The following is a 26,478-nucleotide window of genomic DNA, read 5'->3' on the forward strand; positions in this document are numbered from 1 at the left end:
AAGCAAGAGAGGTAACGAAGGGATTGTTAAATGAAATTATCCCCCGCTTTGGGGTTCCGGCAACAATCTCTTCCAATAGAGACTCACACTTTTGTGCCAAAATAGTAAAACAAGTGAGTACAGTATTGGGAATAGATTGGCAATTACATACTCCTCATTACTTCAGTGTTCTGTTTGGTGCTGTCGAACAATGATCAGAGAGCATAATGATCAGAGAGCAAAATGATACTTTTTAGAACAGGGGGGACTGAATAATGAGCTACATACAATGAGTGATAAATGGTATACTACTTTTTTAGAAAATTATATATAATTATCCAAAGTTGGCAGGTGTTCAGGGACGCTTATTGTCACCATGATGAATACACCAAGACCCTTAAGTGTCAGCACCACGGATGTACTAGACACAAGGTCCTTGGATTCGTTACCTTTACAAGGGCCATCTGGTCCTAAGTTTCTGTTGTGTATATAACGCTACCTAAACAAGGACACTGAATCATGCTCATTAGTCTATCGAGGAACAGAGTCTGTGCAGAAACAAGAAGGTAAAAAAGGTTCACTGGAAGAAGACTCCTGATCTTCATCCTGAAGACCCCCAGACGACCACTCCTCAAGGACATTGCGCAGGAGCAAAATATGTAAATGAATTCCCGGAATTGTAATGCATATGTAAATGATTTCCTGATGGAAACCATAATTGGTGGGATACTCTCTTTGGCTGGTCACCTTCTGCAACAGGAATTCTTAACGCTATGGTACACCCCATTGTGATCTTCTTGATCAGTTTAGGAATTTCCTTAATACTAACCATTATGTTATATTTGTGGGTTTGGAGAATGTTTAAAAGGGTAACACTTATGTATGATGCTTTATATCATTCGGGAAGACTGCTTAAGTAAAAGAATTTACTTAGTTTGATAGAAAAGGGGGGATTGATATGGAGAAATAGTGTGAAATGGGGACAATGGACATCCATTGTGATTGTATATGTCTGCTCAGGAATGTGGGTATGGTGACTAGTCATGGGTGCGGTGTCTGGTCACATAGGCACACAGCCTTGAGGAGTCGCCTACAGTTTTAAGGAGACGCCTGCCCTTCTTCCTCTAACAAAGGGGCTATTTAAAAAAGAATGAGAAAAGGATGAGAGATATTCCAATGCTATCTAGAGGGAGGGAGTGCTAAGTCTCCTTGCTGGAGAAGATCAGATGGTCACAAGGACATGAATCACCTACAAACCTGCAAGACCACCACATTGCAGGCAAAGGACTGATAAGCTAATTAACATAGGAAGCAAGAGTAAGCGGGTTTAGGTAACGAATATGTATAGGCGTTAAATGTTCATTTGTTTTATTGTATAAATGTGAGATGGTTCGTCACTTCGGGCATGCACGCTTGTGGAGGAGCGATCCCCCATGCATCTGCGCGCAATAAACATACCTACTTTATAACTTTCGAGTTATAGAGTCTAATTCCGCACGTCAAACTGTCTTACTAACTCTACTCTCCACCTATGATCACCTGCTTCCCCCCACCCTTTTCTGCTCCACAAAGGCAGTGCTAACTATTTTCTCTCCCAGCATAATCGAGTTAAAGTTTAGAAGTTTAGTTTAACTAAACTAAACTTAGTTTAGATTACTATTCATATTTCACACTTGAAGAAAGGCTGATGTGTCCTCAAACAGGATTACTTAACCACAATAATAGAATTAACAGCATTTGATCCTTTTAAACGCTGCGTTTTTAGCTCTTATATTTAAAACTAACACCAACTACAGCTACAGCTGTGCGTGCTCAACTTCTCTACAACCTGAGCTGTAAGCTCTCACAACAAACATCCAGAAAACGAAGAACACTGTCAGTGGCAATTTCTGCTCTTTTGTATCAAGACTGTTTATCACCACAGAAACACTACGGCAAAGGCAGTGGGTTACAATGCCATTTCACAGCTCAGAAGTCAGATTTTCTTTTACCTACATCCCTTACCTTCAACCCTCTGAACAAATGAAACAGAGTTCACAGAAAACAGAATATGGCACTACACAACCCCAAATCATTCATCCTGTGCACCGAAGACAGATGTTTGTAGGAAGAGCAGTCTATCTGTGTTTTAATTTAAGACTATTATAAACATACACATAGGAATCACAGAATAACACCACTTAACTTTGGAGTGTCTTCTCTGGAGCAGCTGTGTCTCCTCCTCTGACGAAGTTTTCATAAGTTTGCACCACATTGATGCACCTATTTCATCAATGGTCATAGTATCTTTGCAAGTATTCACCTTTCCCACTTCAGGAACCTTATTATCAACCTGGTCAGCTAATCTCCCTGCAAGTCTCTTCTCCATTGACAAGAAGGAAAGCAACCCCAGCTAAGTATCAAACTTAATGCAATGAAAAGCATGGGAGGACTTCTATGAAAACAGCCATAAGATCACCTCCACAATAAAGAAAAGGTGGTTACTGCCTCGGTATATACAAGCTTCCCTGCCTCATAGGGTAGTAAAGGTAATTCCTTTGACAAGAGTCCTCTTGGCCTTCTATCTAAAATTCACAACAGGCCAACAACAGGTTTAGCAGTAAAGCCCACCTGCTCATGCCACTGGAAATTGGATTTCCTCCTTCTCCTGAATGCCTGAGAACAGAGCTTGCTTTGAGACACAGTGATGACAATGCCTACCACAGAACAGTATAAGGATACTAGTAGCTGAACCATGATGACTCAAGGCTTCTCTCAGCCAGAGGTCATGGTTCAACAGTATTTTAGACAGCCACATTAAAAATTACTCTAAGTTTACTTAACAGCACTTTTCCACTGTATCTTACCAACAAGACTGAATAAAAACCTGGCTGGGTCTCCCACTGCTTCAGTTGTTCCTCAGCCGGCTTCAATACTGCAGTATCTTGACTAGTAGCTTGGGTCAAGACTTGCAACACAATACTGCTAGCACTATTGAGATCCATGAAAATCTGAGAACATTTGAAAAGGATAAAAAACAGTTAAGAAAAAACCCCAGTAAATACAGACAGGTATTTTCCATTCATATTACATAAGCAACCCACGCTTTTCATTAAACTACAGTAAGATAGCAATACACCCACTCACAGGCAGTGTCAAGGTACAGTGATTAAACTATTCTGCTTTCAGAAATCTCAGCAGGAGAAGCAAGCAATAAGTCTATCATTGCAAGCACATCTACTAGATTTGAGGAATTACAGGAAATATTTTGATTTAAAATCTGTTACCTCTCCTGTGAAGCACAGCCAATTAAGAGCAAAACCGCAACTAGCAATGACTTCAGCTGTAGGCAGAGTAAACCATGGGGTTGTCTGAAAGAGGCAAAGATGCAGAGTATCAACAACTTTGTATTTTCTGCATAATTTTTCCCCTCAGAGAGGAACCGATCCATTTCAGATAGCTAAATTCCACAATACAAATTGACCTAGACATTTTGTCTCAATTAAAAGACGATGAAGTATGATTTCACAATTGAGTCCTAAATGAAACTGAATCTTCCTCAATATATTTGTATTCCTGCATCTTTTTAGCATACCGAATGCTAATCAGCTGAACTAAGAATGTTAATTGCCTGATTTCCAATATAAATATGTGCTTGCACTCTGTAAAGACAAAACAAGAGGTTGCTCTCCAGATGACAGAGACTACATTTATATAGATGTAATAACCACAGAAACAGCACAACAAAAAAGCAACATATATAGAAGCAACTATGAAGTCTGACAACTGCTTTTCTGTCTTTAAAACCTTCTGTTTATAACCTATGTAAACTTTTTGTCATACAGATAGATGTTATTTATATACCTAATTTTCTAAATATGTACCGAATATTTTCTAAAAAAATAAGCAGTTTCTCTTCAACAAACAGGCCTGAGGGTTTGTTTTTGTTTAACACTAAAATAAGTTTATTTTTCCATCTTCATAAAAAAAAATGTGAAGTGTAAAATTATTATGGTGAGAAGCTAGAGAAATGAAACTTTTTTCTGACATTGGCTTAAAATTTCGTATTTTTGAGAAAACAACCACCTTAACAATAAAACTAGGAACAAGATTAAAGACCTGTTATACCAGTAATAGCCCTGCACAATTAATAAAAAAAAAAAAATCTAAGAACTCTCAATCCATAAGTCTCCAATCATGCTCAACAAAGACAGACTAAAAACATAAGGCTCCAAGCTTAAAGAAAGCATGCTTTAAAAACTATGAACCACAAAATCAGATCTCTCTTCAGAGCAATAATTGAAAAGAACACTTAACTCAATCTCTGCTTTACACTTCCCATGTGATACACATTTTTATCCCTCTGCTTTCGGCAGCCTGTGTATGGAGTTTGCATGGCAAGGTTTTGGTAGCCAGGGGGCTACAGGGGCGACTCCTGTGAGATGATAGAAGATTCCTCTGTCTGACAGAGTGAGTGCCAGTCACCTCTGAGATGGACCCACCACTAGGCAAGGCTGAGCCCCGTCAGCAACAGGGGTAGTGCCTCTCAAATAACTTAAGAAGCGGGGTGGGGAAAAACCTGTGCAGCTGCAGCCAGAGAGAGGAGTGAGACTATGTGAGAAACAACCCTGCAGACCCCAAGGCCAGTGAAGGAGGGCAGGAGGTGCTCCAGGCACCAGAGCAGAGGTTCCCCTGCAGCCCATGGTGAAGCCCATGGTGAGGCAGGCTGTCCCCTGCAGCCCATGGAGGTCCATGGTGGAGCAGATATCCACCTGCGGCCCGTGGAGGACCACACACCAGAGCAGGTGGATGGGCCCTGACGGAGGCTGTGACCTTGTGGGAAGCCTGCGCTGGAGCCCGCTCCTGGCAGGACCTGTGGCCCCATGGAGAGAGGAGCCCAAGCTGAAGCAGGTTTGCTGGCAGGACTGTGACCCCGTGGGGGACCCATGCTGGATCAGTTCATGAAGAACTGCAGCCCCAGGGAAGGACTCACATTGGAGAAGTTTGTGGAGAACTGTCTCCCGCGGGAGGGACCCCAAACCAGAGCAGGGGGAAGAGCGTGAGAAGGAAAGAGCAGCAAAGACAGCATGTGTGAAGGACTGAGCGCAAACTCCACTCCCCATCCCCCTGTGCTTCTCTAGAGGAGGTAAAGACGACAGTAGGGATAGAGCAGCTCCATGGGAACCTGGCAGCCACCTCAGGTCAACCCAACTCACCCTGCAAAACCAATTTACCCATTTCTTCCTATCTACTTGTGACAAGTTGTTTCAATTTTCATCAATTTGAAGATTTTCTAAAAATCTTCCTGCAATTATGAGGTCTTTGCATAAGAAACTTAATCATTCAATTTCAGAGCACAAAGAAATTTATAGACTAAGCACACACAAGGAAAGCAGCAATAAAAGAGAGATTCAGATTTTTCTGGAATAAACACTGTAGCACTGAGGCACCTGGTACAGCTAACAGAATTTCAGAGCACCTAAAAATGGCAGTGAAGGAAAGGGAGAGTGGAAAAGAAGGATATGAGAAAAAAAGTTAACAGAAATTGGTGTAGAATTTGCACTAACGAGGAAATCACAACTCAGTTCTGGCAAGACCCAAACTACACTTCATATTATGAAGTGATTATGTTTATTTCCATTCAAAAGCCAAATTATATATTTTCAAAAGAAATAGTCTTCTCTTACACTATCAAACAAGACCTGATAAAAGTATTAATTCTGAAGCGCTACTCAATTAGAAAAATAGCAGACCATCAGTTTGATTATCAGAGGAAAACCAAAAAGAGAGAACTTCTGAAAGTCAGCAAGCTGGCAGAGCATGTGTGCATTAAAAAATGGTAATTAACTTCAACTTTGGAGAAAGTGATTTTAGGCCTTTTGCTGAACAATGTTCTCCAAGTAATGAGTTGCAACAGGGAAACCTCATGTGTAGCAACAGTGAATCTGCAGCACGCACCCAGACATTTGCTAAAGAATCATTGCAAGGACATGTTTGAAAGGAAAAAAGGTAGAATATGGACCATTCATATTAACAGTTGATTTTGCACTACAGATCTAAGATAAATGAATACTAAATGAAACTATCTCTCAGCTACATTCAAATCTAATGTACAAAAGGAGGGTTCCCCACCCCTAAGGGAACAGTGCTTCTACTATAAATTTATTTACTTCACCTACAACAGTTCTTATCAAAAGACTTACTTACTTAAGTTACTACATTACAAACACAGAAACCTAGTGGGTCTTTTATCATTTTCTTATTTCAAAGTAATTGTCTGGCAGTCTAGAAATAACAACAACAACAAAACCTACAGAAAAATATTCACAAAGTTTCTTTCTTATTAATGCTTCTCATACTTGAAAAGGTTTGTGTTTTCATTTAAGAACTGGAGCAGCAATTGCTGTTCCAAAAAACCCAGAAAAATGAAACCAACCTTAGCAGGTCAGGACAAAAATTCACTTAACCCAGTGTTCTGCCCAGGTCAGGACAACCTACTAATGATATTTCTAAACAATGCTCTCCAATTCTTCAGAAAACTGTGACTCAAGCACTTCCTAGTAAAAGGCACAGAATTTAAATTTAATAGCCTTCAAGAGATTTAGTCTTCCATTAATTTCCTCAGTTGCTTTTTGACCCCCCATGTGAACAGCAGTCCTCATACAGCACTGGATGAGACTGTCACAAGCAAAATAACAAAAATGAAAATAAAAACAATAATCTCCCTGAAGATGGTGCAACTTTTAGATAAAGACTATAAATGGTGTAAAATATTTAAGGAAGTAGTATATTCTGTAGGATTTGGATGGCAAAAAATTAACTGGAAAACATCTGATACATGTACAGCAAATACAACAGCAAGAGGCACAAATGGCAATAATGCTTCATTATGGCTGCAATTCTGCAAAGTCCACTGCAAACTTATCATCAGAACCTACAGAACAGAACAAGAAGCTGTTCACTGCTTTTATGCTTAAGAAATTCCTCTGAACAATTTCTGCTTTCTTCTGGTAAGTCACTAGATTCTTACTTTCACAATTACTTTCCTTTTTTAAAAAAATATAAAAGTAAAAAAATACCCAAGTATTTCAAATCAGTCCTACACCAAACTCAGATTTGTAGTTTCAGTTAGCTACCAATGAGTTAAGCTGATACAAAGAGAGGTATGGTCATTAAAATAAATTGCATGACCTCTGCTTGTCCCTGCACCTCTTAAATATTGGCAGCTGAAGCGAGCAGGGAAAATGCATAGGGTTTTTGTTTGGATCAAGCTCCTCAATCATTTCCACACCACACTGCTAGACAGGTAATTGTGCTAGGCATTAAAAAAACAAGCAAAACCGACATAAGCAGCTTCTTCACTGTGCAACAGGTGTGCTGCTTCTTCAGCAGCAGTGCTGGCTTATGCCTGCTTAGGGTGTTCACCAAACTGCAATTTTAATAAAGGCTGTGACAACTACTGGGAAATCCACGACTTTATACTACAGTGCTTACCTAGGGTGCTGGAAGAGTGAATGAGTACAATGCTGTGGTATTTGCCACGCCTTCTTCACAAAAAACAGCCTTAACACTAGAGGGGAAAAAATGCAATAATCTTAAATCTTAAAAAATTAAGAACAATCAATTACCAGACTCAAATACAGAAAAACAAAACAACAGCATACATTCAAGATGGCTTCAAAACTCTTGTCAGCTAAAGAACATTCAAGTAAAATTAATTCGTAAAAGCAAAACCACAAGTTCCCAGCATCTAATCCTGTATATCGATCTTCTTTTGTTCCTCTGTCTTACCAAAATGTGAAGTGAACTTAGAGCAAATTTACATATTATGATAGAGCCAACTTAGTAACTGCTTCCAAAAGGGCAGAAGGACAGGTGTGGGGGGTGTCATGACACAGACAGACAAAAAAACCAAGCCAAGAAGTCAAGCCATCTGAGCACAATATTCCACAGACACCAGAAGTGGGTAAGGGAAGAAGGAAGAATTCCAACAGCATCAAGCCACTACTGACTCAGGTCCTAAACAAACCATTTCAGCTCTGATAAAGTTTCTCCAACGGGATTTCTATTGGAAACTTAACTGCATGCATTCTGTAAAGATATTTGATTCTATGAGGGCATTAGCTTGTAACTCATGTTAATGGCAACGTCCCAAAGCACAATTTAATTACTGCCATGTACAGATGTCTTTGTGAAATCACTTCCTGCAGATAGAACACATCTGTACTTTAGGCATTTAAACCCAGATCTCTCCAATCTGAATTTGTTGTGATCTCCACACACTACCCTCCTTTATTCTCTCCACCCATGACCTTCCCCCCCCCCCCCCTTTTTTTTTCTTCAAACCAATGTGTTAGGGCCTCTTCAGATTGTAATTTACACAGAGGACATAAAGATGCTCTAAGACCTCACAGAACAGCAAAAGCCCATTAATATTGGCTCTAATACTGTGGGACAGAGAGAATTTTCACCTCTTACAAATCAGACTGCTGTTGCAGAGGGAAGTCAGAAGGACGAAGGAAGTGGGTTACACCATAGATGGGTTGCATCACAAGGACAAGGATTTTCTCCAGTCTGTTGGGCACTTCTAGAGCTTAACCCACTGTTGAACAAGTTCTACAAGACTGTCTTGAGATGAAAAAGAGGAGGTGAGTATTAAGTAGCTCATGTTCTTTGGGTACCTTCACATACATGAGGAATGTATAGAGAAATACTGGTAGAGTTTGTTGACCTTATAAACAACATTTCCATAGAAGAAAGGCAGGGTTTGCACTTCAAGTCACAACAGCTATAATTTCCAAGTTTGATCATTGGGTAAGATTAGTGTTTCCATCTTTATTTACTAATCTCAGACTGTCTTCCTAATAAAATGTGAAGAATTTCAGGAGTGTTGCTTGCTTTCTGCTGCTTTTTCTGTGGTTCATACCCATTGCTATTGTAACTAAGTAGCGCCCATCAGGTGAGGAAGGAACAGAAATCTCTTCCATTAGAAAATGTTCAATACCATCAGCTGCAAATCCACGCATGGCTCTGTCATCATGCTGGGATTTTTTCTTGTCTAAGGGAAAAGAGTTTAACCACAAACAAGGAAAAGCTGCTCTTCAAGATCCCACTGAATACACACAGAACACAGACAACAGCATCATCTCGAGTCTCAGTTGACAGGAAAAAAACCCAAACTCAGTCACACCTAGAAGATAAGCAACACATCAAATACAACCCCTCAGCACAATAACACGGTGTCTTCAGAAACCACAAGTACCAATACCAGCTCCTCATCGTTACCATCCAATCTCCTGCACTTCCATTCTCACTCTCAAACTCCTTCATCTCCTTACACTGGCAAAAATCCAGGACTCAAGTTCTGTTCTACTCTTCATTCTTTAATTCCCTTTCTAAGGAAGTATCTGCATACAGTTTACTTCTGAGTCTTTTATTCAGAGAATACTCAGTCTTTTAAATGGTTTGCCATGCAGGTTTAATGTTTTCCCTGAGTATTCAATCCTTCTGATACAGGCAAAAAAAAGTATCCAAGAACTCTTCCCATAACACTGAAATACATCCAAATTAACATCACATGTCAGTTATGAAAACAAAACAAGGATTGCTGTACACCTCCAAGGGAACAAAACAAAGGATTTTATCCATAAGCACTTCCATACGTCACTTTTTCTGGACTTCAGAGAACCCAGTGTAACAACTCATTCATATCTGAACAATTAATTGCATACATTTCTTGTTATCTTTTGCTAAGACTTGAATAAATTCTTTCACACTGTAATGAGGTGCGAGAACAGATTCAGTTAAGATCCTATGAAAACAGAAGGACAGAAAGTGGCAAATATACCACCCAAAACACATAGTATGTTCCCACTGGCAGTAATGCAAATACATACTGGGCTACTTTAAGAGGACCATAGCAAGCAGCTGGAGGGATGTCACTATCCTTTACTCAGCAGTACCTGAGACTGCTTCTAGAATGCCGTCTTCAATTTTGTAATCACAGTTCTCCCTTTCCCCAGTTCAAGAAAGAAGTGTAGAAACCAGAGAGAAACCAAAGCTACTAAGATGGTCTGGGATGTAGAACAAACTACTTATACAAGGAGAGGCTAAGGACTTGTTTAGTGGAAGTGGAGGGAAGACTTCATAGATACAAAAAACTTCCTGAAGGACACTTACAATGAGGACAGAGCCAAACATTTCCTGTCAGCAGATTATACAACTATAAAGCTACAAACTGCAGCTTGGGAGGTTTAAGTAGAAACTTAAGACTGTCTTTCTCAGCACATTTTTTTTAAGAAGAACAGTAAAAACAAAATATTAAAAAAAAAAAACACCCACCCTGAAAAATTCCTAACAGAAAAAACAGGCAGTAAAAAAAAAAATAATGAATGGGACTATTCAGAATTTCCTTGGATAAAACTCCTAAGAAGCTCTGTCACAGCGTTCAGTACCGATGACACAGAAAAAGAGGAATCAATACAGACAACAGAAGAATACTTTTGATGTTTAATAGCAAGCTTATAGGGATAACCAATCTCATAAAACCAATATCATTCCTTTGGTTTCTTTGTAGTTCAGCTCATTTTAACAGATCTTCAAAAAGTTACGACAGAACACTTGGTAACCACCAGTGTGCAAGAGCTGAAACAGAAATGCAAGTTTCAGTCTGCCCTCATGCTCTGAAACAGCAAAAAACATTTCAGTTTAACCCAGTTGAAGCCTGCTTCTGATAACACAGTTTTAAAATTTTATGTTTGTATAATATATATATTATAACATTATAATATAATAACATAATTATGTATTTTTAAAGCACTAGTAACAACAACCATTTTTACATCATTTATACATATAGTAATAAATGCCCTTTCTGCAGAATAGTGCAACGAAAGAATGGGGGCAGAAAAGTAGAAAGTAATGAAAAAAACTGGTGTTGAAAGGAAGTTTCAAGAAACCAAAACCTATAGGGAACACACTATTCGTAAAGACTGGCGTAGTTCTCACAAATTACAAACACTAATTTGAAAGCCGTGTCAAATACATTACAGATGTTACTTCACCTGTGAGACATGGGAAGCAAGGTACATAGAAGCAGAAGCCTGAAGCAGTATCAGCACCATATTTAAAGCCATGTTCTTACGTTGTTACACATGTTATCTTCTTAAGTTAACAAACTGAGAAATAACTCACCAGTGCTGTACTGACACTGCCTTGATTTTAGGGAGAATCAGCTTCACGGCAAAGTTCCACTACAGTTCTTCAACCTGTACGAAGAAAACAATCACCTTTAATAAAGGCCAATACTTGCTATTTCCTGCAAAACCCCAAGTTCTGTCAACAAAACTTTGGAGCTTAATGCACCCTATTCTTCTGGTGCCTTCACACCAGTTCTAACCGGACAGAAAGCTGTTCCAAGGAGAAATCAGGAAACAGCTCCCGGGAAACGGGTAACTTCTCCTCTTCTGACTATGAGGCAGCACTTTGCCACTGCCAAACAGCATAAAACGTAACCCTGCGCTGCCTCACCCTCGGCGGGCCGCAGGGGCCGGCACACAACACGACACACAACGCAAAAGCCCCGCTGCCGCACCGGCTCGGCACCGCTCCGGGCAGCGCCCGCGAACACCGCAGCGCAGCTCGGGGCTCCCTCCCCCGGGCGCCGCCTGGACCCGGCCCAGAACCCCTTCCGCCCGCTCTCCCTCGCCCCGGCCTACTGCCCCGCCCGCCGGCGTGGTGCCGCCCCCCGGGCCCAGCACCAGCCGGCTCCGCGTCGCGCCACCCGCCCGCCCGCCACGCCGAGGAGGCGGGAGGCCGCCCACCACGCCAGGGCCGCAGCTCGCAGCCACCGCCCGCGTCCCAGCAGCGGTGCCCGCGGCGGCGGGAGGGCCCCGGGCGGCGGGAGGGCCCCGGGCGGCGGGGCGCAGAGCGCGGCTCACCGCTCGCGGAGGCGGGGCAGGCCTGGCGCGCGAGACCCCAGCGTCCCTTACGAAGCTCGCGCCACAAGTCGGGAAGCGGCGCTGCCGCTGCGGCACCCCGCCTACCTCAGCGCGCCGCCGTGACGTCACTGCGCGGCGACACTGCCGGAGGGCGGGGCAGAGGCGGGGCCGCGGCTCACGGCCCCTAAAGCCGGGCCGAGCTGGACGCGGTTCCCGTCCTCGCCCCGACGGTCCTGCAGGTTCCGCCTGCCGGGGGGCGGGCACGGCTGGGGAGAAGGCGAACCCGCGGCCGCGGCCTGCGGGTGCCTCCCGCGATTACCCGAGGCGGGGGCGGAACTGCGCGGTACCAGCGCTGCACGCAGCTGGGCGCTGAGCCGCGCGTCTGACTCGCGTTTTGCTCGCTTGCTCGGGGTCAGCGAACACAAACGCCGTGCCCGACCAAACCCATGCGGGGGCCCGGCGACAGCCAGCGCCCCCCGCCCCCGGCCGCCGTGCCGCCGCCGTACGGCGTGTAGAGGGCGTGGGAGGGTCCTGCTGCCCCGTGGGCAGGAATCACCGAGAACAGCCTTTCAAATCGTGTTTTCAGGGTCGAGAAACGCGGCTGCGGGTGGGCGGCAGGGAGCGGAGGGAGGCCCCGCCAGGGCGGCGGGAAGCTGCAGCGGCGCTGGGTGTGCACGCACGGCCGCGGTACAAGCAATCCTCCGTTAAAAAAAAAAAATAAAGAAATAAACCGCTTCTTTCGCCTTTCCCCTTCTTCCTCGGTTTCTCCTACCTTCCACTCACCCGCAGCTGACGGGGACCGGGAGCGCTCCGGGCCGCACCCCCCCTGCGCGGGACCGGGGGCCACGTGCTGCACCGGCGGCCGGGCGGGTGTAACTGAGCAAGCGCGGCTGCTGCTGCAGAGCACGCCCGCCGCGCTGCGGGGGCTCGCTCCGGGTGGGGTCGTTACGATTTTCCTGGGAAGATCGCGCTCCGCTCCCAAAACGCGCGGGGCTGCGGCGGGGCCTGACGGCGCGGCGCGATCACACCGCCGGGCCGCCTGGGGGCGCTGTCCCCGCCCCCGCCACGGTGCTGCCCGAGAGCCGCGGGGCCGCGCGGCACGTGCGCGGGGAGCGGGGCCGGGCCGGGGCCGCCATGCTTAAGGTGCGGGCGGGGAAGCGGGCGCGGCAGGAGCGTCGGGAGGGCTGCGCCGCCGGTGAGTGCGGGACGGGCTGGGCGGCGGCGCCCCTGGGAACGGCGGGCAGGACCGGGCCCGCCGCCCGGCGCGGCCTGCTCTCGGCCCTGTCCGGGGGGCGCCGCGGTGCTGGGAGCGGTCTCGCCGGCGACCCGGGAGCGGTGGGGGTGGGAGGCTCCCGGCGGGGAGCGCCGCTTGAGCGGGGAGACGCGTCCGTGTTGGCGGCGGAGGAGCCTCGGCCTCGGCGTTCCCGCGGCGCGGGCTGGCAGCGGGAGTAACGCCGCTCTCCGCCCTAGGCGTTCTCTTCAACACCGGCGCCGGCCAGCACATCCTCAAGAACCCGCTCGTCGTCAACAGCATCATCGAGAAGGTGCGCGGCGGGCAGGGCCCGGGGGGCGGCCGGGGCTGGGGGAGCTGGGCCGGAGGGGGGCGGGCTGGGCCGGTGGGCTGGCGCCGGGGGGGAGCACGGGCCGGGGGCTGGCGAGGGAAGAGCGGGGCCGGGGCACGGCCGCCTTCCCCGAGTGTGGCCGAGCGGGCGCTGCGGAGGGTCCTTCACCGCACGTACCGCACCGACACTGCCTTTTTTGCATGGCTTGTTAGTGCGGCTGTTTGCTTGTTTTTCTCCATTTCCAAAGGTCTCTCATAAACTGGCTTTAAGACATTCTTGTTCTCACCGTTTCCCTCGCGTCCCTTTCCAGATGATGCTCGTGCGCCTCTGCTAGCTGACTGCAGCTTTTTCCTGCACTGCTTGTACCTCTCATTTTAAAATTAAATGGTTGCTTGAAACGGGTTCTAGAAAAATAACTGAGATGCTCTTGGTCCTTAGGCAGCCCTACGACGCACAGATGTCGTCCTGGAAGTCGGCCCAGGAACTGGTAACCTGACAGTGAAGATGTTGGAGAAAGTAAAAAAAGTGAGTGTGAATTTCCCCCCCACGCCTTCCCAAGCTCTAACCACATTGTGGCTTAGACTATGGCAGATATAAGGATGTTCATCTGCTTGATTCAAATAAAAGACTTACTTGATAGGTATTTTTCTTAACTTTTGCATAACTCATTTGAGTTCTTAAATATTCGTGTAATTCTTGTACGGTTCTGTCAAAGTATATTGCTGTTACCTGTTTATGTGGTAAGGCTCACTTGTTTCTGAGGAGCCAGGAGGGTGCATAGCCTAATAGGGATTTTTTAAGAGTTTTTCAAACCTTTAGCAAGAGATACAGGATTTTTTTACAACTGAAATTTTAGTTTCATTTAGGAGGAGTTGTATGAAGTTGCAGACATATATACTTTGTTTTCAGGTTATTGCTTGTGAAATTGACCCTAGACTTGTTGGTGAACTTCAGAAGAGAGTCCAGGGCACGTAAGTATCAATGTGAAAATAGCAAGCATTTAATGCAGTAGGGCTGCTTGGGCAAAAACTTTGGCAACAGGTGTCTCTGAGGATAACTACAGCTTATTTTCCACCAGGTGTCTGGCAAACAGACTTGAGATCAAGGTTGGAGATATCTTGAAAACGGACTTACCATTCTTTGATGCATGTGTGGCTAACCTGCCTTACCAGGTATGGGCTAAACAACATGGTTAAAACCTTTTTCTTTTTGAATGATAATTGCCCAGAAATTATACTAATGTTACTACTCTTTTCCTCAGATTTCTTCACCTTTTGTTTTCAAGTTGTTGCTTCATAGACCTTTTTTCAGGTATGTGGAAGAACAGAGCTCTGCATTACCTGATAGACAAAAAAAATAGTTGTAAAAATACTCCCCAAAATTTTTTTCGTTCTCTGAAATACCAGTTTGATGGATCAGAGCTGTGCCAAAATATTTCTGTAACGTGAAACCTGCTGGTGCCTGGAAATTAGTTTATGTCAATGTATTAAGCATGAGGAGAAGATTCAGTCTTGGCATCAGTGAGTGTCCAGCTGATGAAAACCGGAGTTGCACTTCTTTACACTAGTATTATAACTAATTGTTGTTCCAGGGATAAGTAGGGCATCATAGCATTTCAAATGCTGTCCTACGTGAGAAAGGAAGAGTGGAAAGGGTAGCATCAAAACCGAGACAATTCCTTTTGTCTGGTCTGAAAATATAACTGCCCAGGTATTCTGTCTGTTCAGTTCTTGATTTCTCTCACTGAAGCGCTAACTAATACTAGTGACATTACTGGTCAGTTTTTAGAGCTAGAGAGTCTGGATTTGAAGGACTTAAGGTAGAATTATTCAAAATTATTTGTTACAGTCAGGCACAAAACTCTTGAGACTACCCTCTGTCTCTTTGATCCTGATCTATTTAGCAGTATAAAGAATCAAAGTCTGTTGTAGCTTTAAGGAGATTTAGATGGTTTCACCAAGTTTTGCAGGTTTTTTTTAATGCACTTTGAGCTAATTAAGGCAGAGTTCATTTATAACAAACTTTCATTGCTTCTAAGCACTGAGACAATCCTGTTGGCTTTTGACATAAAAGTTGATTACTTAGAATACATTTTCTCATTTCTGTTCTTCTCAGGTGTGCAATACTTATGTTTCAAAGGGAATTTGCACTTCGCTTGGTTGCAAAACCAGGAACTAAACTGTACTGCAGACTGTCTATTAATACTCAGTTATTAGCTCGAGTGGACCATCTGATGAAGGTACATCATTCTGCGTTAGCTAACAGAGCTATTAAAGGTAGAAGAATGTTTCTAGGAATGTGAGGATTTGCTGCTTATTCATACAGCTGCCTGACTTATGACTAATAGGTTGGAAAAAACAACTTCAGGCCCCCTCCCAAAGTCGAATCCAGTGTTGTCAGAATAGAGCCAAAGAACCCGCCACCACCTATCAACTTCCAGGTAAAGCACTGTATGCTCTAATAACAGTATAACGTAGTAGCGGTAATACTTAATTTCATTTTACTTTCTACTTATTAATGTAATATAGTTCCATCTGCTGTTTTCACTACTAAGCTAAGTACCAGTTACTCACTGGCATTTACTTACATCCAAAACACTTATTCCTCTACTGATCAGGCTTGCGTTAGGATCTTACCTGAATGTGCCACCATCAATTCAGGTACAGCTTTGTTTACAGTATTTCTGACAAGACTGAGGTCCCATCCCCTTGTTGAAGAGTTGCTAGTAATAACATCCCTTTCATTGTGGTTTATATCTCCCAGAGACCCTTCTGGCTGATGGCTTCATTTGTTATGATCAAAGGAGTATTTGTGAGAAGCCTTATTCTCAGATGAGTGTGTATATTCTCAGAAGACAGATGTTACAGGATAGTAAAATTTACTTTTAAAACGCTTTGATCTTCAGTACCATTGACTAAGGTTAGCTGTATTTTCTTCCAGGTATCTCCATTCTTGGCACATCAGATCTGGCCAGTAGTGCCTAGGTACAAAAAAGAACAATTCAGAGGTTTTTGAGGGTGAAATACCTCCTCTGTATTGCTTCGTCCAAGACAGGACTGGTTTTGTATTGTTTAGAAAGATGTTTTCCTGAAGGATTTTTCTTTGTGTTCAGTATTACTGTGAAACAGTCAGTAGTGACTGTTCCTGTTTGTAGTAGCTGTATGTTTCTTTCTGTAAATTCTGAAACTTTTGATTTCAGGAGTGGGATGGTCTGGTAAGGATAGCCTTTGTTAGGAAAAACAAGACACTCTCCGCAGCATTTAAGTAAGTAACTCCTGTTAAAGTCTTTTCAAAGTTTGAGAACCTATCCAGTTAACCATTGCTTTTGTGCAACTGAATAAATAGCTGCATTATATGCATGCCAGCACAATCAGAGGTAAACCATGATGGAGGATTTATGCTGCCATCATAAGCTTTTTCTTTCCGAAGACTAGGCATCTGTTTAAAAAGAACAGCTCTGTGTAGTTGTCAGATTTATAGTAAAGATTAACAACTAATCGAGTAAAAAAAACTAGCTGAAGCTCAGTTTAAAAGGAAAACTTTTTATTTCTCTCAGGTCAGGTGCTGTAGAGCAATTGCTGGATCATAATTACCGAATTCATTGTTCCTTACATAATAAAGTAAGTTCCTTTCAAATATATCAGATTCTATTTCTGTGTACTGTGACCTATATACTGACTTTTTTAAGAGTAAAAAATTAACAATGAAAAGCTTAACATGTTAAAACATTTTCTGAGAGGGTTTGAGGGAGGGAGGAACTTGCCTCTTAATGAAAAATCTAAAAGGGCACTAAATTTCAGTGAAAAAGCTGAGTATGTTATTAATACATTGCTTATACATGTCTCAAGGACTTTTACTAATCTAGTAGGGAAGCTTTCTGTGTCTGCTTAGCAATACTGTTCTCATTCATTTTTAGTGAATGAGCTAAAGTATAAGAATTCAGATACAGGAACAGAAGAATGCAATAATCCATACAAGAAGAAAACACAGCTTATTTCTGTGACTTGAAAGAACAACTATTTTAAAAGCAGGGAAAGAATATATGACTTAAATGAACACTTTTCTGTGCTATGAATAGAAAATGAATTTGTATCCTATTTTTCCATTGACAGGAAATACCTGAAAACTTCAAAATTGCAGAAAAAATACAGACAGTCCTAAAAAATACTGGTTACTCTGAAAAACGAGCCCGTTCAATGGATATAGATGATTTCATTAGGTATTTTTCTGTCTTTTTCTTTTTGTGCCTCCCTCTTAAGTTTCTTCAAAATTTATCTGCATCTGTACCTGCGTAGCACAGGTTAGTATTAGGTTATGCAGGAGTACTAGTGTGTTCTTCTCAATACCAGACGCTCCTTCCTTCCAGTTCTGAACATGAGTAAACACTTAAACTGTATTTTAGCTGCTGCTTACAGTATTGAGAAACTACTAGATACAAAGATCCCTATTCCTGGTATGTGTGTACTAGACCCTTCTGTGTCTCCTTCAAAAGTGGCTTTAAGATGATCAGAGGGCTGGAGCACCTCTCCCCTGAAGACAGGCTGAGAGAGCTGGGGTTGTTCAGCCTGGAGAGGGGAAGGCTCTGGGGAGGGAGACCTTATAAGCGGCCTTCCAGTACCTAAAGGGGGCCTACAGGAATTCTGGAGAGAGAGTTTTTAGTAGGGTGTGAAGTGATAGAACAAGGGGTAATGGTTTCAAATGGAAAGAGGGTAGATTTACATTAGATGTTAGGAAGAAATTCATTACTGTGAGGGTGGCGAGACACTGGAACAGGTTGCCCAGAGCTGCTGTGGGTGCCCCATCCCTGGCAGTGCTCAAGGCCAGGCTGGATGGGGCTTGGAGCAACCTGGGCTAGTGGAAGGTGTCCCTGCCCATGGCAGGGGGGCTGGAACTAGATGATCTTTAAGGTCCCTTCCAACGCTAACCATCCTACAAATGTGTTATAATTTCACTGGAGAATTACACAGCCCGTCTCTGTCTTCAGGATTAGACTGTAGTCTATAGCATAATTTGGAAATTTGAGTAATTAATTGCTGTATTCTGCTTTGACTTCTAGTCAGTTGATTTAAGTGGCAACACAAATCCTTTCCAAATTTAAGATAAAAATTCCTTTGTTTCTCAGCATGACACTGCAGCTACTGCTCTTTAAAGAAAGGTAGTAAACTTGATAGGATACAATATAACTAACTGCACTGAACATAAACCTGCATCCCCAAGATGGAAAAATTGCCAATTGCCAGTTCTAAGATTTATAACAGTTCTTCATTGCAGTTGAACAGTGATGGCAGCTTTCATGCTAGTTTCGTATGTTCTTTGCCAGCCAGCATTTTTAGAAGTGCCTTAAGCTGAAGTATAAATTCGTAGAAATCTTAACCTAAGTATTTCACTCTTTCAGATTGCTGCATGGCTTCAATTCAGAAGGCATCCATTTCTCATAGATTCTACTAGAAGATGAAGGATGCTCCGTATTTTTAGTCTTGCCTAAGGCAGAGTGACTGCAGGACAAGCTCTTCTTGCAGAAGCAACAAACAGAATACAGTGTACATGCTCCAGTTCTAAAACATTACGTGGAATTTTATCACAGATAGTAGGCAAGAAGCTGCTGCTCTCTATTTTAAAAGCAACAAATTTTTTCATCACTGAAGTGAGGCGCTGGACATCCACATGAGTGTATTTTTAAATATACCAAATAATGTGGATTGATGCTGCCATAATTCATGAGAATTAAAATTCATCATAAGAGAAATCTGTTCTCTCATCATAAACTTCACCTCAGTATATTCTTGCACAGTACTCGGCCTGAGTTGACCAGCAGTCTGGTCTGGTCAACAAAAACAGTTGTCATTCCATTTTTTGGGGGATTTTGTTCTTTGTTTTAAAGTGCATTTAAACACTTCCTTTTGATTGAAATGCTTGTCTCTTCCATTTGTCTTCTGGTAGCTAACCTGCATTACAAGTCTGTTAGTAATCTGTTTCTCTTGGAGAAATCCTGGTAACTGTTTCTCATAAACATGAGCATTTATCTTGTGGTGGTCTTGGTATTATTTACAGAAATCTTTCTTAAGGTACATGAAACTACTAGTGTCATCTCCTTTACCCCTCCTTACTGTCATCAAACCATTGCAGGAACCAGCAGGAAACTACCCAAGGGCCACTGCTCATAAAAACATAGATAGAAGCGGCTTTTTTTGTCAACTGTAAATTTAAGCAGCTGGTTTTGCAAGACTGTCACCCTTCAAGGTAAGGAGGATTTTTAGCATAGATCAAAGCTTTCTGTGAGTGTCTTAATATAGTTTGAATTACATATATTTGTTAATAAGGCAGACTTTTTCCCAAGGAAGTCTGCATTACCTTTGCATAGCAGCTGTCAAAAACCCACTTTGTTTTGTCATACAAGTAAGTAATTGTTAACCCTGGGGTATCGTGCAGGGGTGACTGTGTGACTCTGTATTAACTACTGTATATAATGTTATTTCTTTCCATAAGACAACAGTATGTGGGGAACAAGCAGATAGAGCTTCATTTTATACACCTCTAACGTCAGTTCCTTAAGCGCCATTGATTTAGAAAAGTGAATTTGCAGGCATCCCAAGAGGTTGTCTTGGAAGGCTGAATTGCTTATTTAATAATTCAGTGATTCTAGTGCTGCTTCACTGTACATGGGTGATGTAGGTAGCCACGGCAACATCCTCAGAGTAGTACAGAAGGAACAAATGCTGAAGATTGGCATCACACTTCCTAAATGCTTTTCTAGGATGGAAGCCAAGAATAAAAAGCTTGTCTGAGTCCTGTTCCAGGTAATTCTAGTCCATTGTGGTAGTGGACCACATATACTCCAGTGCTGTATCAGTTTATCTTGAGTCTTGCTGCTTCAGTATCTGTAGATCTGACCTTTACTGTGGGCTCTGTCACAAAGGATGACTTAGACACAGCTTTAAGGTGGCATCTGCTACCTGACAGGACACTTCATTTACAAGGCTTGGTAAAAAGCTGCTGAAATTGAAATTGTCCTTCCTGGCCTCTTTAGAAGCCACTGTAAACCACAGCCTGGTTGTGGCTTCCATGGACAAATAGCAGGGAAGCCACTTTTTTCCTCTACATAGAAGTCTCAATCTTCAGAGACTTTTTACAAAGTACAATTTCTCTAGAGCGGCTTCAAAGAAACCCTCAGGTATTACACAACCTGTACCATCATCTGCTAACACAAGCAGACTTGTATTTATTGGCTCCATTTTCATATTTTTTTTTAAAGTAATTATGCTCAGATATGTGGCATTTCTTCTCAGACCTGCTGCAAAAACTAATGTCAGGGCAGTGTGCTGGGGAAAGTCTTTCTGTATGGCAAATTTGTACAGAAGAGTTGGCTCCAGAAGCAAATACTCATTCTGAGATCAGACCCTTTCAAAAGCAGTAACTGCAACGTGCTTACAAAGTAAAACCCTTCCCAAAGAATGACAGAACTTTCAGAGAAGTGAATTCTGATTAACTTTATTTAATAGCTTTTTTCAAACACATTATGTAAAATCAACATTGTTTCAGTTTTCATGTTTACACATGGGAGTTTGTTTTTTCTTTTTAACCATGATGCAGTAAGAGCTTGATGGCCTGCCTTTGTATGGGAGATACAAACAAATGCTACAAGAATCCCTGGCTCATGTAACTCTCTTTTTGTGCCAGGCCTTGATGGGAATAAAGGGAAGGAAAGGGAAAAACTGGCTCTTACTCCAAAAGTTAACTTTTAAACAATTCCAGGGAAAGTGCCAATAAGAACTCCTAGAAAGAGGGAGAACTCCCAGAAAGGTCTACAATTGTTCATCTGACAAGAAGTTCTTACATGAAAGGTCAATCTTTTTTGCATACTGCTTTGCAAAAATAAAAAGTACCACCACCCAAGAAGTGCTGATACACATGGCACCGATTCATGAGAATTCAGGTGCCTGTGAGATTTCTGTTGGTGCTAGGTAGAGGTATTGTACATAATCCCCATATGGCGCAATTTCACCTCACTTTAGCTGCCGGCATGGTACAAAGGGAAAAACAGGTATTGGCTACTTGTTTTTAAAGCAACAGTGCTACTCAAACTACAGTTAATGTACATGTAAGTTTGTCATGCATCAAAAGCCAGATTTTAACAGTATGTGAAAGGCCAATATGTATGTATTTAGCTGGATCCCTGAACTTTGACAGTTATCCTATCCATATGCAGAAGTCAGATCGTACCTTTAATCTGACAGCATTGTCACACTATACCACACACTGTATATCTGCATTATCCTAAGATACAAGTCTCCTCAGTACTTAAACATTAGCCTTTTTTATACATCAACTAATTTGTATTTTTGTTTCTTTGTTCTGATTTTTTTTTTTTTTTACAGATAAAATGTTAGAATTCTATAACCATTCTTTATGGTATTCAAATAAATCTAAATTCCAGATTTTTTGCAAGGAAGATGGAAAGGCCAACTGTTTGTCCACTCCAACAGCTCTTGCAGTTTCTGTTCAAATGATATGGCACATCCTTGTGAAATCAAACTAGCCACTAAAAAAGCCAAAAAGTATGAGAACACATTAAAAATGTGCACACGCTAAAGTAATTTATATTGACAAATAAGGAATGTTGTTTATTAAGGCTGTGCTTTAAAAAGAGGATGTTTAGGGTTAAGTAGCCTTCATCAAGGCACAGAACTAGCTAGAGGTAAGCACAGCTGTCTGTACCAGACAAGTTACGTACAGCCACTAGTGAGGTGTGCATGCATGCAAACACAATTTAAAACTGCACAGCTGGTCTTTGTAACAAAACTGACCATTGTTAAAAGGAAATTCTTTGACTTTTCAATGGCCAGTTTTACTTCATTATTAAAAACATGGCAAATATTCCCAAACGTAAAGAAATATTTTAAACAAAGTGCTGCACAGATCTAAACCCTGCATGGTTGTGCTGTCTGGTCTAGAAGCATTTTGTAGACATCATAGGAGCATTTCACACAAAACTGAAAATGTCATTCAGATGACTAAAACAGGACATTTCCACAGACATTTCTAACGCTTTTACATTTTCAAGTAGTCGAGTTCTTACGGCCACTGGGTTTTTTAAATGTGTGCTACAGCAGTACAGGTTCATGGATTCCTTTAGCAGCAAAGGCCTACTTCAAGGGGCACGTGGTCTTTTCAGGTTGATCTGTTTACTGGCCTGTTCTTCCTCTTGTAGAGCTTCCCGGAAAGATTTCACTTTGTCTTTAATGAAAAAGAGAGAATGAGTAATGAAGTGCCTGTGCCCAGCACAGATCTTGAAACAAAGCCCTGATGCTCCACAGCCCGGCCCTGATGCACAACAAAGAACATTCCTCCACACAAAACAGCTGACACCACAAACAAGGGGATTAATATAAGCTTCAATTCAATACTCGCCATGCTAACAGGCTGCTTAGCAACTTAGTCCCTTTTTAGATGCTACCCCTGTTTCTAGGCAGGATAGGTCTGGAAATGGCACAATTTCATTCCCAGCATGTAACCTGTTGACACTGAAATTCTGCTTCTGACTTAAGAGTATAGGGAGATACACACCAGATGCATCCTTTTCCTTACTAGCACCTTCCAAACCATCCTTAGAGGCACACACAACTGTATTTAGTGTACAATCAGGCACTTATGTACATTCTAAAACTAGGTGGAGCAAATTCTACCCCCTCCTGTTTTTCTGTGAATGGGAAAGCATTTGTGATTAAATTCTGGAAGTTATTTAACAAAAATAGATGCATACATCATTCATTTATTTCACTGTAACCATAACAAGAATGGGAGAAACCTGAGAGAGGAAGTGTGGCATCCTTTTGTATATCTATTCCTGTCCCCCTCCATTCCCCAGTCACATTGCCAAGAATGGGAAGAAGGAAACTAAAATGACAGCATAAAAGGTGTCAGTTCCAGAGTGACAGGAATAAAAGCTGAAATACTCTGTGATCATTATGTGCCATGAGCAGAACACACAAGATACTGGGAGAATGAATTTTTGACTTAACAGTTCTTCCTTCCTGTAAAGCTATATATGCATCATGCTGCTTGTAAAGATGCAATAATCTCTTGGATAGCCTTTACCTCCAGTACATTGTTTCAAAAGCAGTATCTAGTACGTTCTCAAAGAACAAGAAGTCACCTAAACTGTGTTTATCACTGCTGGTGCCTCAAATGGTCTTCTTCTGAAGAAGAGGCCATCATCCATACATAAAAAGCAAAGGAATGTACCTCCAATGCTTTGCTAAAGTATGCTGGCACCAATGCATGCTTACAGGGCAAGCAGGCCACATCTTATTTGCTTGATGTATTCTTCTAACTTAGAGAACATACTCAGACTAAGTAAAGAGTAAGATTATCTTATAAGGAGTTTTTTAACACAGATGAAAAAAACTGACCCACACCCCTCAGCCCCCAACCTCACCCTTGAACTTTTACCAGTATAGCAAATCTCCTGGAGTCCAAAGAGTTTCAGAAACTAAACCTAAAAATTCAGCTCCCATGAGGTACCAAGCTGACAAGCTGGTTTTTGAAGACAAGTGCAAGAGTCAATTTTGGGCACTAAGAATTACCCCCAGTTTGTTTTTCACCAAAGCAGCTGGCAAAATTCAGGCAGAAAGACTACTGAAGCAAAAAGTAAGCGAACAACCAAGCTACTCAGCTTGATGCTACTCTTAAGCAAAATCTTTAAAATGACGGCCAGCTCCCTGCTGCACTGCAGACTGCAACAGAGCAGGAACTGGAAATTCCTGCTCCTTTTTCCTCATTGCATTACCTTATTTTTTCACAGAGTTCATTTGGATTTTCTTTTTCTCTCCTCTATTGTTTTGGAACAAAGGAAAAGAAAAGGAAAGTTGGAGGATCAAGTTTATACTTCCTAGAGGTAAAGCAGATAATTCTTCCTAAAAACTAGATGAACTGAGCACAGGGCAGGACAAGGGAGAAAAGACCCTAAAACGTAACTACACTCTTTTCCCCCTCCTCATTATTACTGTGAGTCTCCATGCCATATGAAAACACATGCTAATAATACACAAAAAAAGTGATTAAAAAGTAATCTACCTCTAAGTTCGGTCAGAGTATCAATTTTTTGTTCTAGAATTGCTTCAAGTTGGGTAGCGTAAGAATCCACATCATAGTCTACTTCTTCTGTCATCGCAAGAAGAGCTTTTTCCTCTTCCAGCCATCTAATAGATTCCTAGATAAAAATTAAAAAAACTAAATACATTAGCAAAATTTCAAGACAAGCTTCAAGACAAAGAGCTCAATTAGACCTTTTCTCAACATGACCACACTTTTTAGTTTCTAGTCACCTCAATGTAACAGATTTCAATCCTAATATTAAACTTTATTGTTAATTTGGCAAAACTGAAACCTTATTCCTAATTCAGCAATACTGTATGTTTTCTACATTGTTTCTTAATGCCAGCAGTCACACCACTAACAGGTAACCAGTTCTCTTCAAATCCAGAACATACATGGTTGTAAACCTAAGAAACTCAACAGAACTTTACGTCACGACTATATCCCTTCTAACAGGTATTGAAATTAGAAGTCAGACTTCAGTCTTAAGTATGGGCTGGTTGCCACTGGCTGTAACCATAGTGTCATTATACAGTCAAGGAGCCAAGACAATTCTGTTTGGAGAGTTTGGAAAGCAGCTGTATAAAAGAGCAGCTATTTTAAGCTCACTATTGCATGAGCTAACTCCCCAGATACTTAAAAGTACAGTAAAGGTTGGTTAAAGCAGCTCTTAGGCATCTTTGCACTGCAAGTATTACAAAAAATAAAAAAGAAGGGGGGTGGGGGAAGTCTTGCAGCAAAGAAGAATGCAACCAGCATCTTAAGGGTTACAGAACCATGCAAAACCGATCAGGAGAACTGTCCCCATTGGAAATGCTTTGATTTAAAAAAAAAAGCAAGCAGCTGACAGTTCTAGGCATGCTGTGCCTGAAATACTAAAATTAAGTCTTTCCCTCTGTGCACAGTAGCCCAATATTGAAAGCATGGTCCAAGCTCCATGTATATTTTCTGGCTTTTAGGACAGATTGGGATTTACATCGGGATAGGATTAATCTCATCTAATGTAAACTCGTACATCCTAGACACAAGGGAAGACCAACACCTCTAGAGCATGATTCATTCTGTTGGCCTATTTTAGACCTTTTGGTTAGGAAAGATGTTTTGTATGAGGAGCTTCCAGGAGGAAGCTGACAGAAGACAACTTCTACCTGGTACAGCTGGTAGATTTTGTATTGGTGCAGCCCACCTCCACCCACAGCATGAATGAATAAGCTACGCTCCAAACAAAGGGAGCTGTAGCTCAAACACGTTTCCTTCCAGTGGCTGCTGGGAGGAGCAGTAATCTCCAGCAGAAGGCCAGATGGACACACAGAGGCAGTAACATCTTCACTAATGCAGCTTGTCTCTCCGGAAGTTGCAAGCATTAGGAGACAGCTTAGGCATATGGCATATGACTTCCACACTTGTGCATGTTTTACTTCGGGGCTGATGTTTCATAATAACTAAATCTCTACATCTGTTGTAAAATGTGTTACTTAGCATCCTGCTGTATTATGAACACACATCAATGTTCCACCAAGTTAGATATCTAAATTGAGAAGAGTGTGTATTCCCTATAGGTTTAATAGTCTGCTGTTTGCTTGCAGCAGATGTGCCGAACAGACAGTCTGCCTGAAGACTCTAAGGTTACAAACAGAAGCAACTAATATTTCCTTCTGAAAACTAGTAACTCATACTTATTGCTACAATTTATTTGTGAATATAACAGGCTCCATGGCGCTGACCAGCACTACACTGCATGGGCAGTATTCCTTCCAAAGACCCCAAAGGGCAAGTGAAAACCTTTATCTGTAAAAAAGGAAGCAAACAGGCAATTAGAAACATATGTGTCTCTTCTGGATCTCGCAGGGGGTGATGTCACAAAAGGATACTCAGATCAGATACTTGGAGGGAGTACTGCAGTATCTTAGAGGGAGATGACCAAA

General features: G+C 42.3%; 3 protein-coding genes across 11 annotated transcripts in view; 1 reads left to right on the forward strand and 2 right to left on the reverse strand.

Moving 5' to 3' along the window:
* The window catches only part of IPO11 (importin 11), a 99,822-nt gene extending 86,937 nt beyond the window's left edge, over positions 1-12,885 (reverse strand). For 2 of the 6 annotated variants that reach the window (XM_056325413.1, XM_056325418.1), the window contains exons 1-5: positions 12,670-12,885; positions 11,152-11,225; positions 7,453-7,528; positions 3,246-3,329; positions 2,826-2,969 (exon numbers count right to left, since the gene is read on the reverse strand). In XM_056325413.1, coding sequence (XP_056181388.1) covers positions 2,826-2,963 — 138 coding nt within the window. In that variant the 5' untranslated portion in view covers positions 2,964-2,969; positions 3,246-3,329; positions 7,453-7,528; positions 11,152-11,225; positions 12,670-12,885. The other 4 variants (XM_056325416.1, XM_056325414.1, XM_056325417.1 and 1 more) reach the window with 4 other exon arrangements.
* Positions 12,886-12,901: 16 nt separating this feature from the next.
* On the forward strand, positions 12,902-19,481 carry DIMT1 (DIM1 rRNA methyltransferase and ribosome maturation factor). Of its 2 annotated transcripts, none has more exons than XM_056325422.1 (12): positions 12,902-13,092; positions 13,368-13,441; positions 13,898-13,984; positions 14,369-14,430; positions 14,538-14,631; positions 14,721-14,770; positions 15,575-15,698; positions 15,807-15,899; positions 16,659-16,723; positions 17,016-17,079; positions 17,572-17,678; positions 18,855-19,481. In XM_056325422.1, exons 1-12 carry the CDS (start codon positions 13,032-13,034, stop codon positions 18,895-18,897), a joined length of 924 nt encoding a protein of 307 aa, XP_056181397.1. In that variant the 5' UTR covers positions 12,902-13,031; the 3' UTR covers positions 18,898-19,481. The 2 variants fall into 2 exon arrangements, with proteins under 2 accessions (XP_056181397.1, XP_056181398.1); XM_056325423.1 differs by having other exon boundaries at positions 12,917-13,040.
* Positions 19,482-21,745: 2,264 nt separating this feature from the next.
* The window catches only part of KIF2A (kinesin family member 2A), a 41,811-nt gene continuing 37,078 nt past the window's right edge, over positions 21,746-26,478 (reverse strand). For all 3 annotated transcript variants that reach the window (XM_056325420.1, XM_056325421.1, XM_056325419.1), the window contains 2 exons: positions 24,533-24,668; positions 21,746-22,693 (listed from right to left, as the gene is read on the reverse strand). In XM_056325420.1, coding sequence (XP_056181395.1) covers positions 22,608-22,693; positions 24,533-24,668 — 222 coding nt within the window. In that variant the 3' untranslated portion in view covers positions 21,746-22,607. The remainder of the gene's footprint in view (positions 22,694-24,532; positions 24,669-26,478) is intronic.

Source organism: Falco biarmicus, chromosome Z, assembly GCF_023638135.1.
Source record: "Falco biarmicus isolate bFalBia1 chromosome Z, bFalBia1.pri, whole genome shotgun sequence".
Taxonomy (NCBI): domain Eukaryota; kingdom Metazoa; phylum Chordata; class Aves; order Falconiformes; family Falconidae; genus Falco; species Falco biarmicus.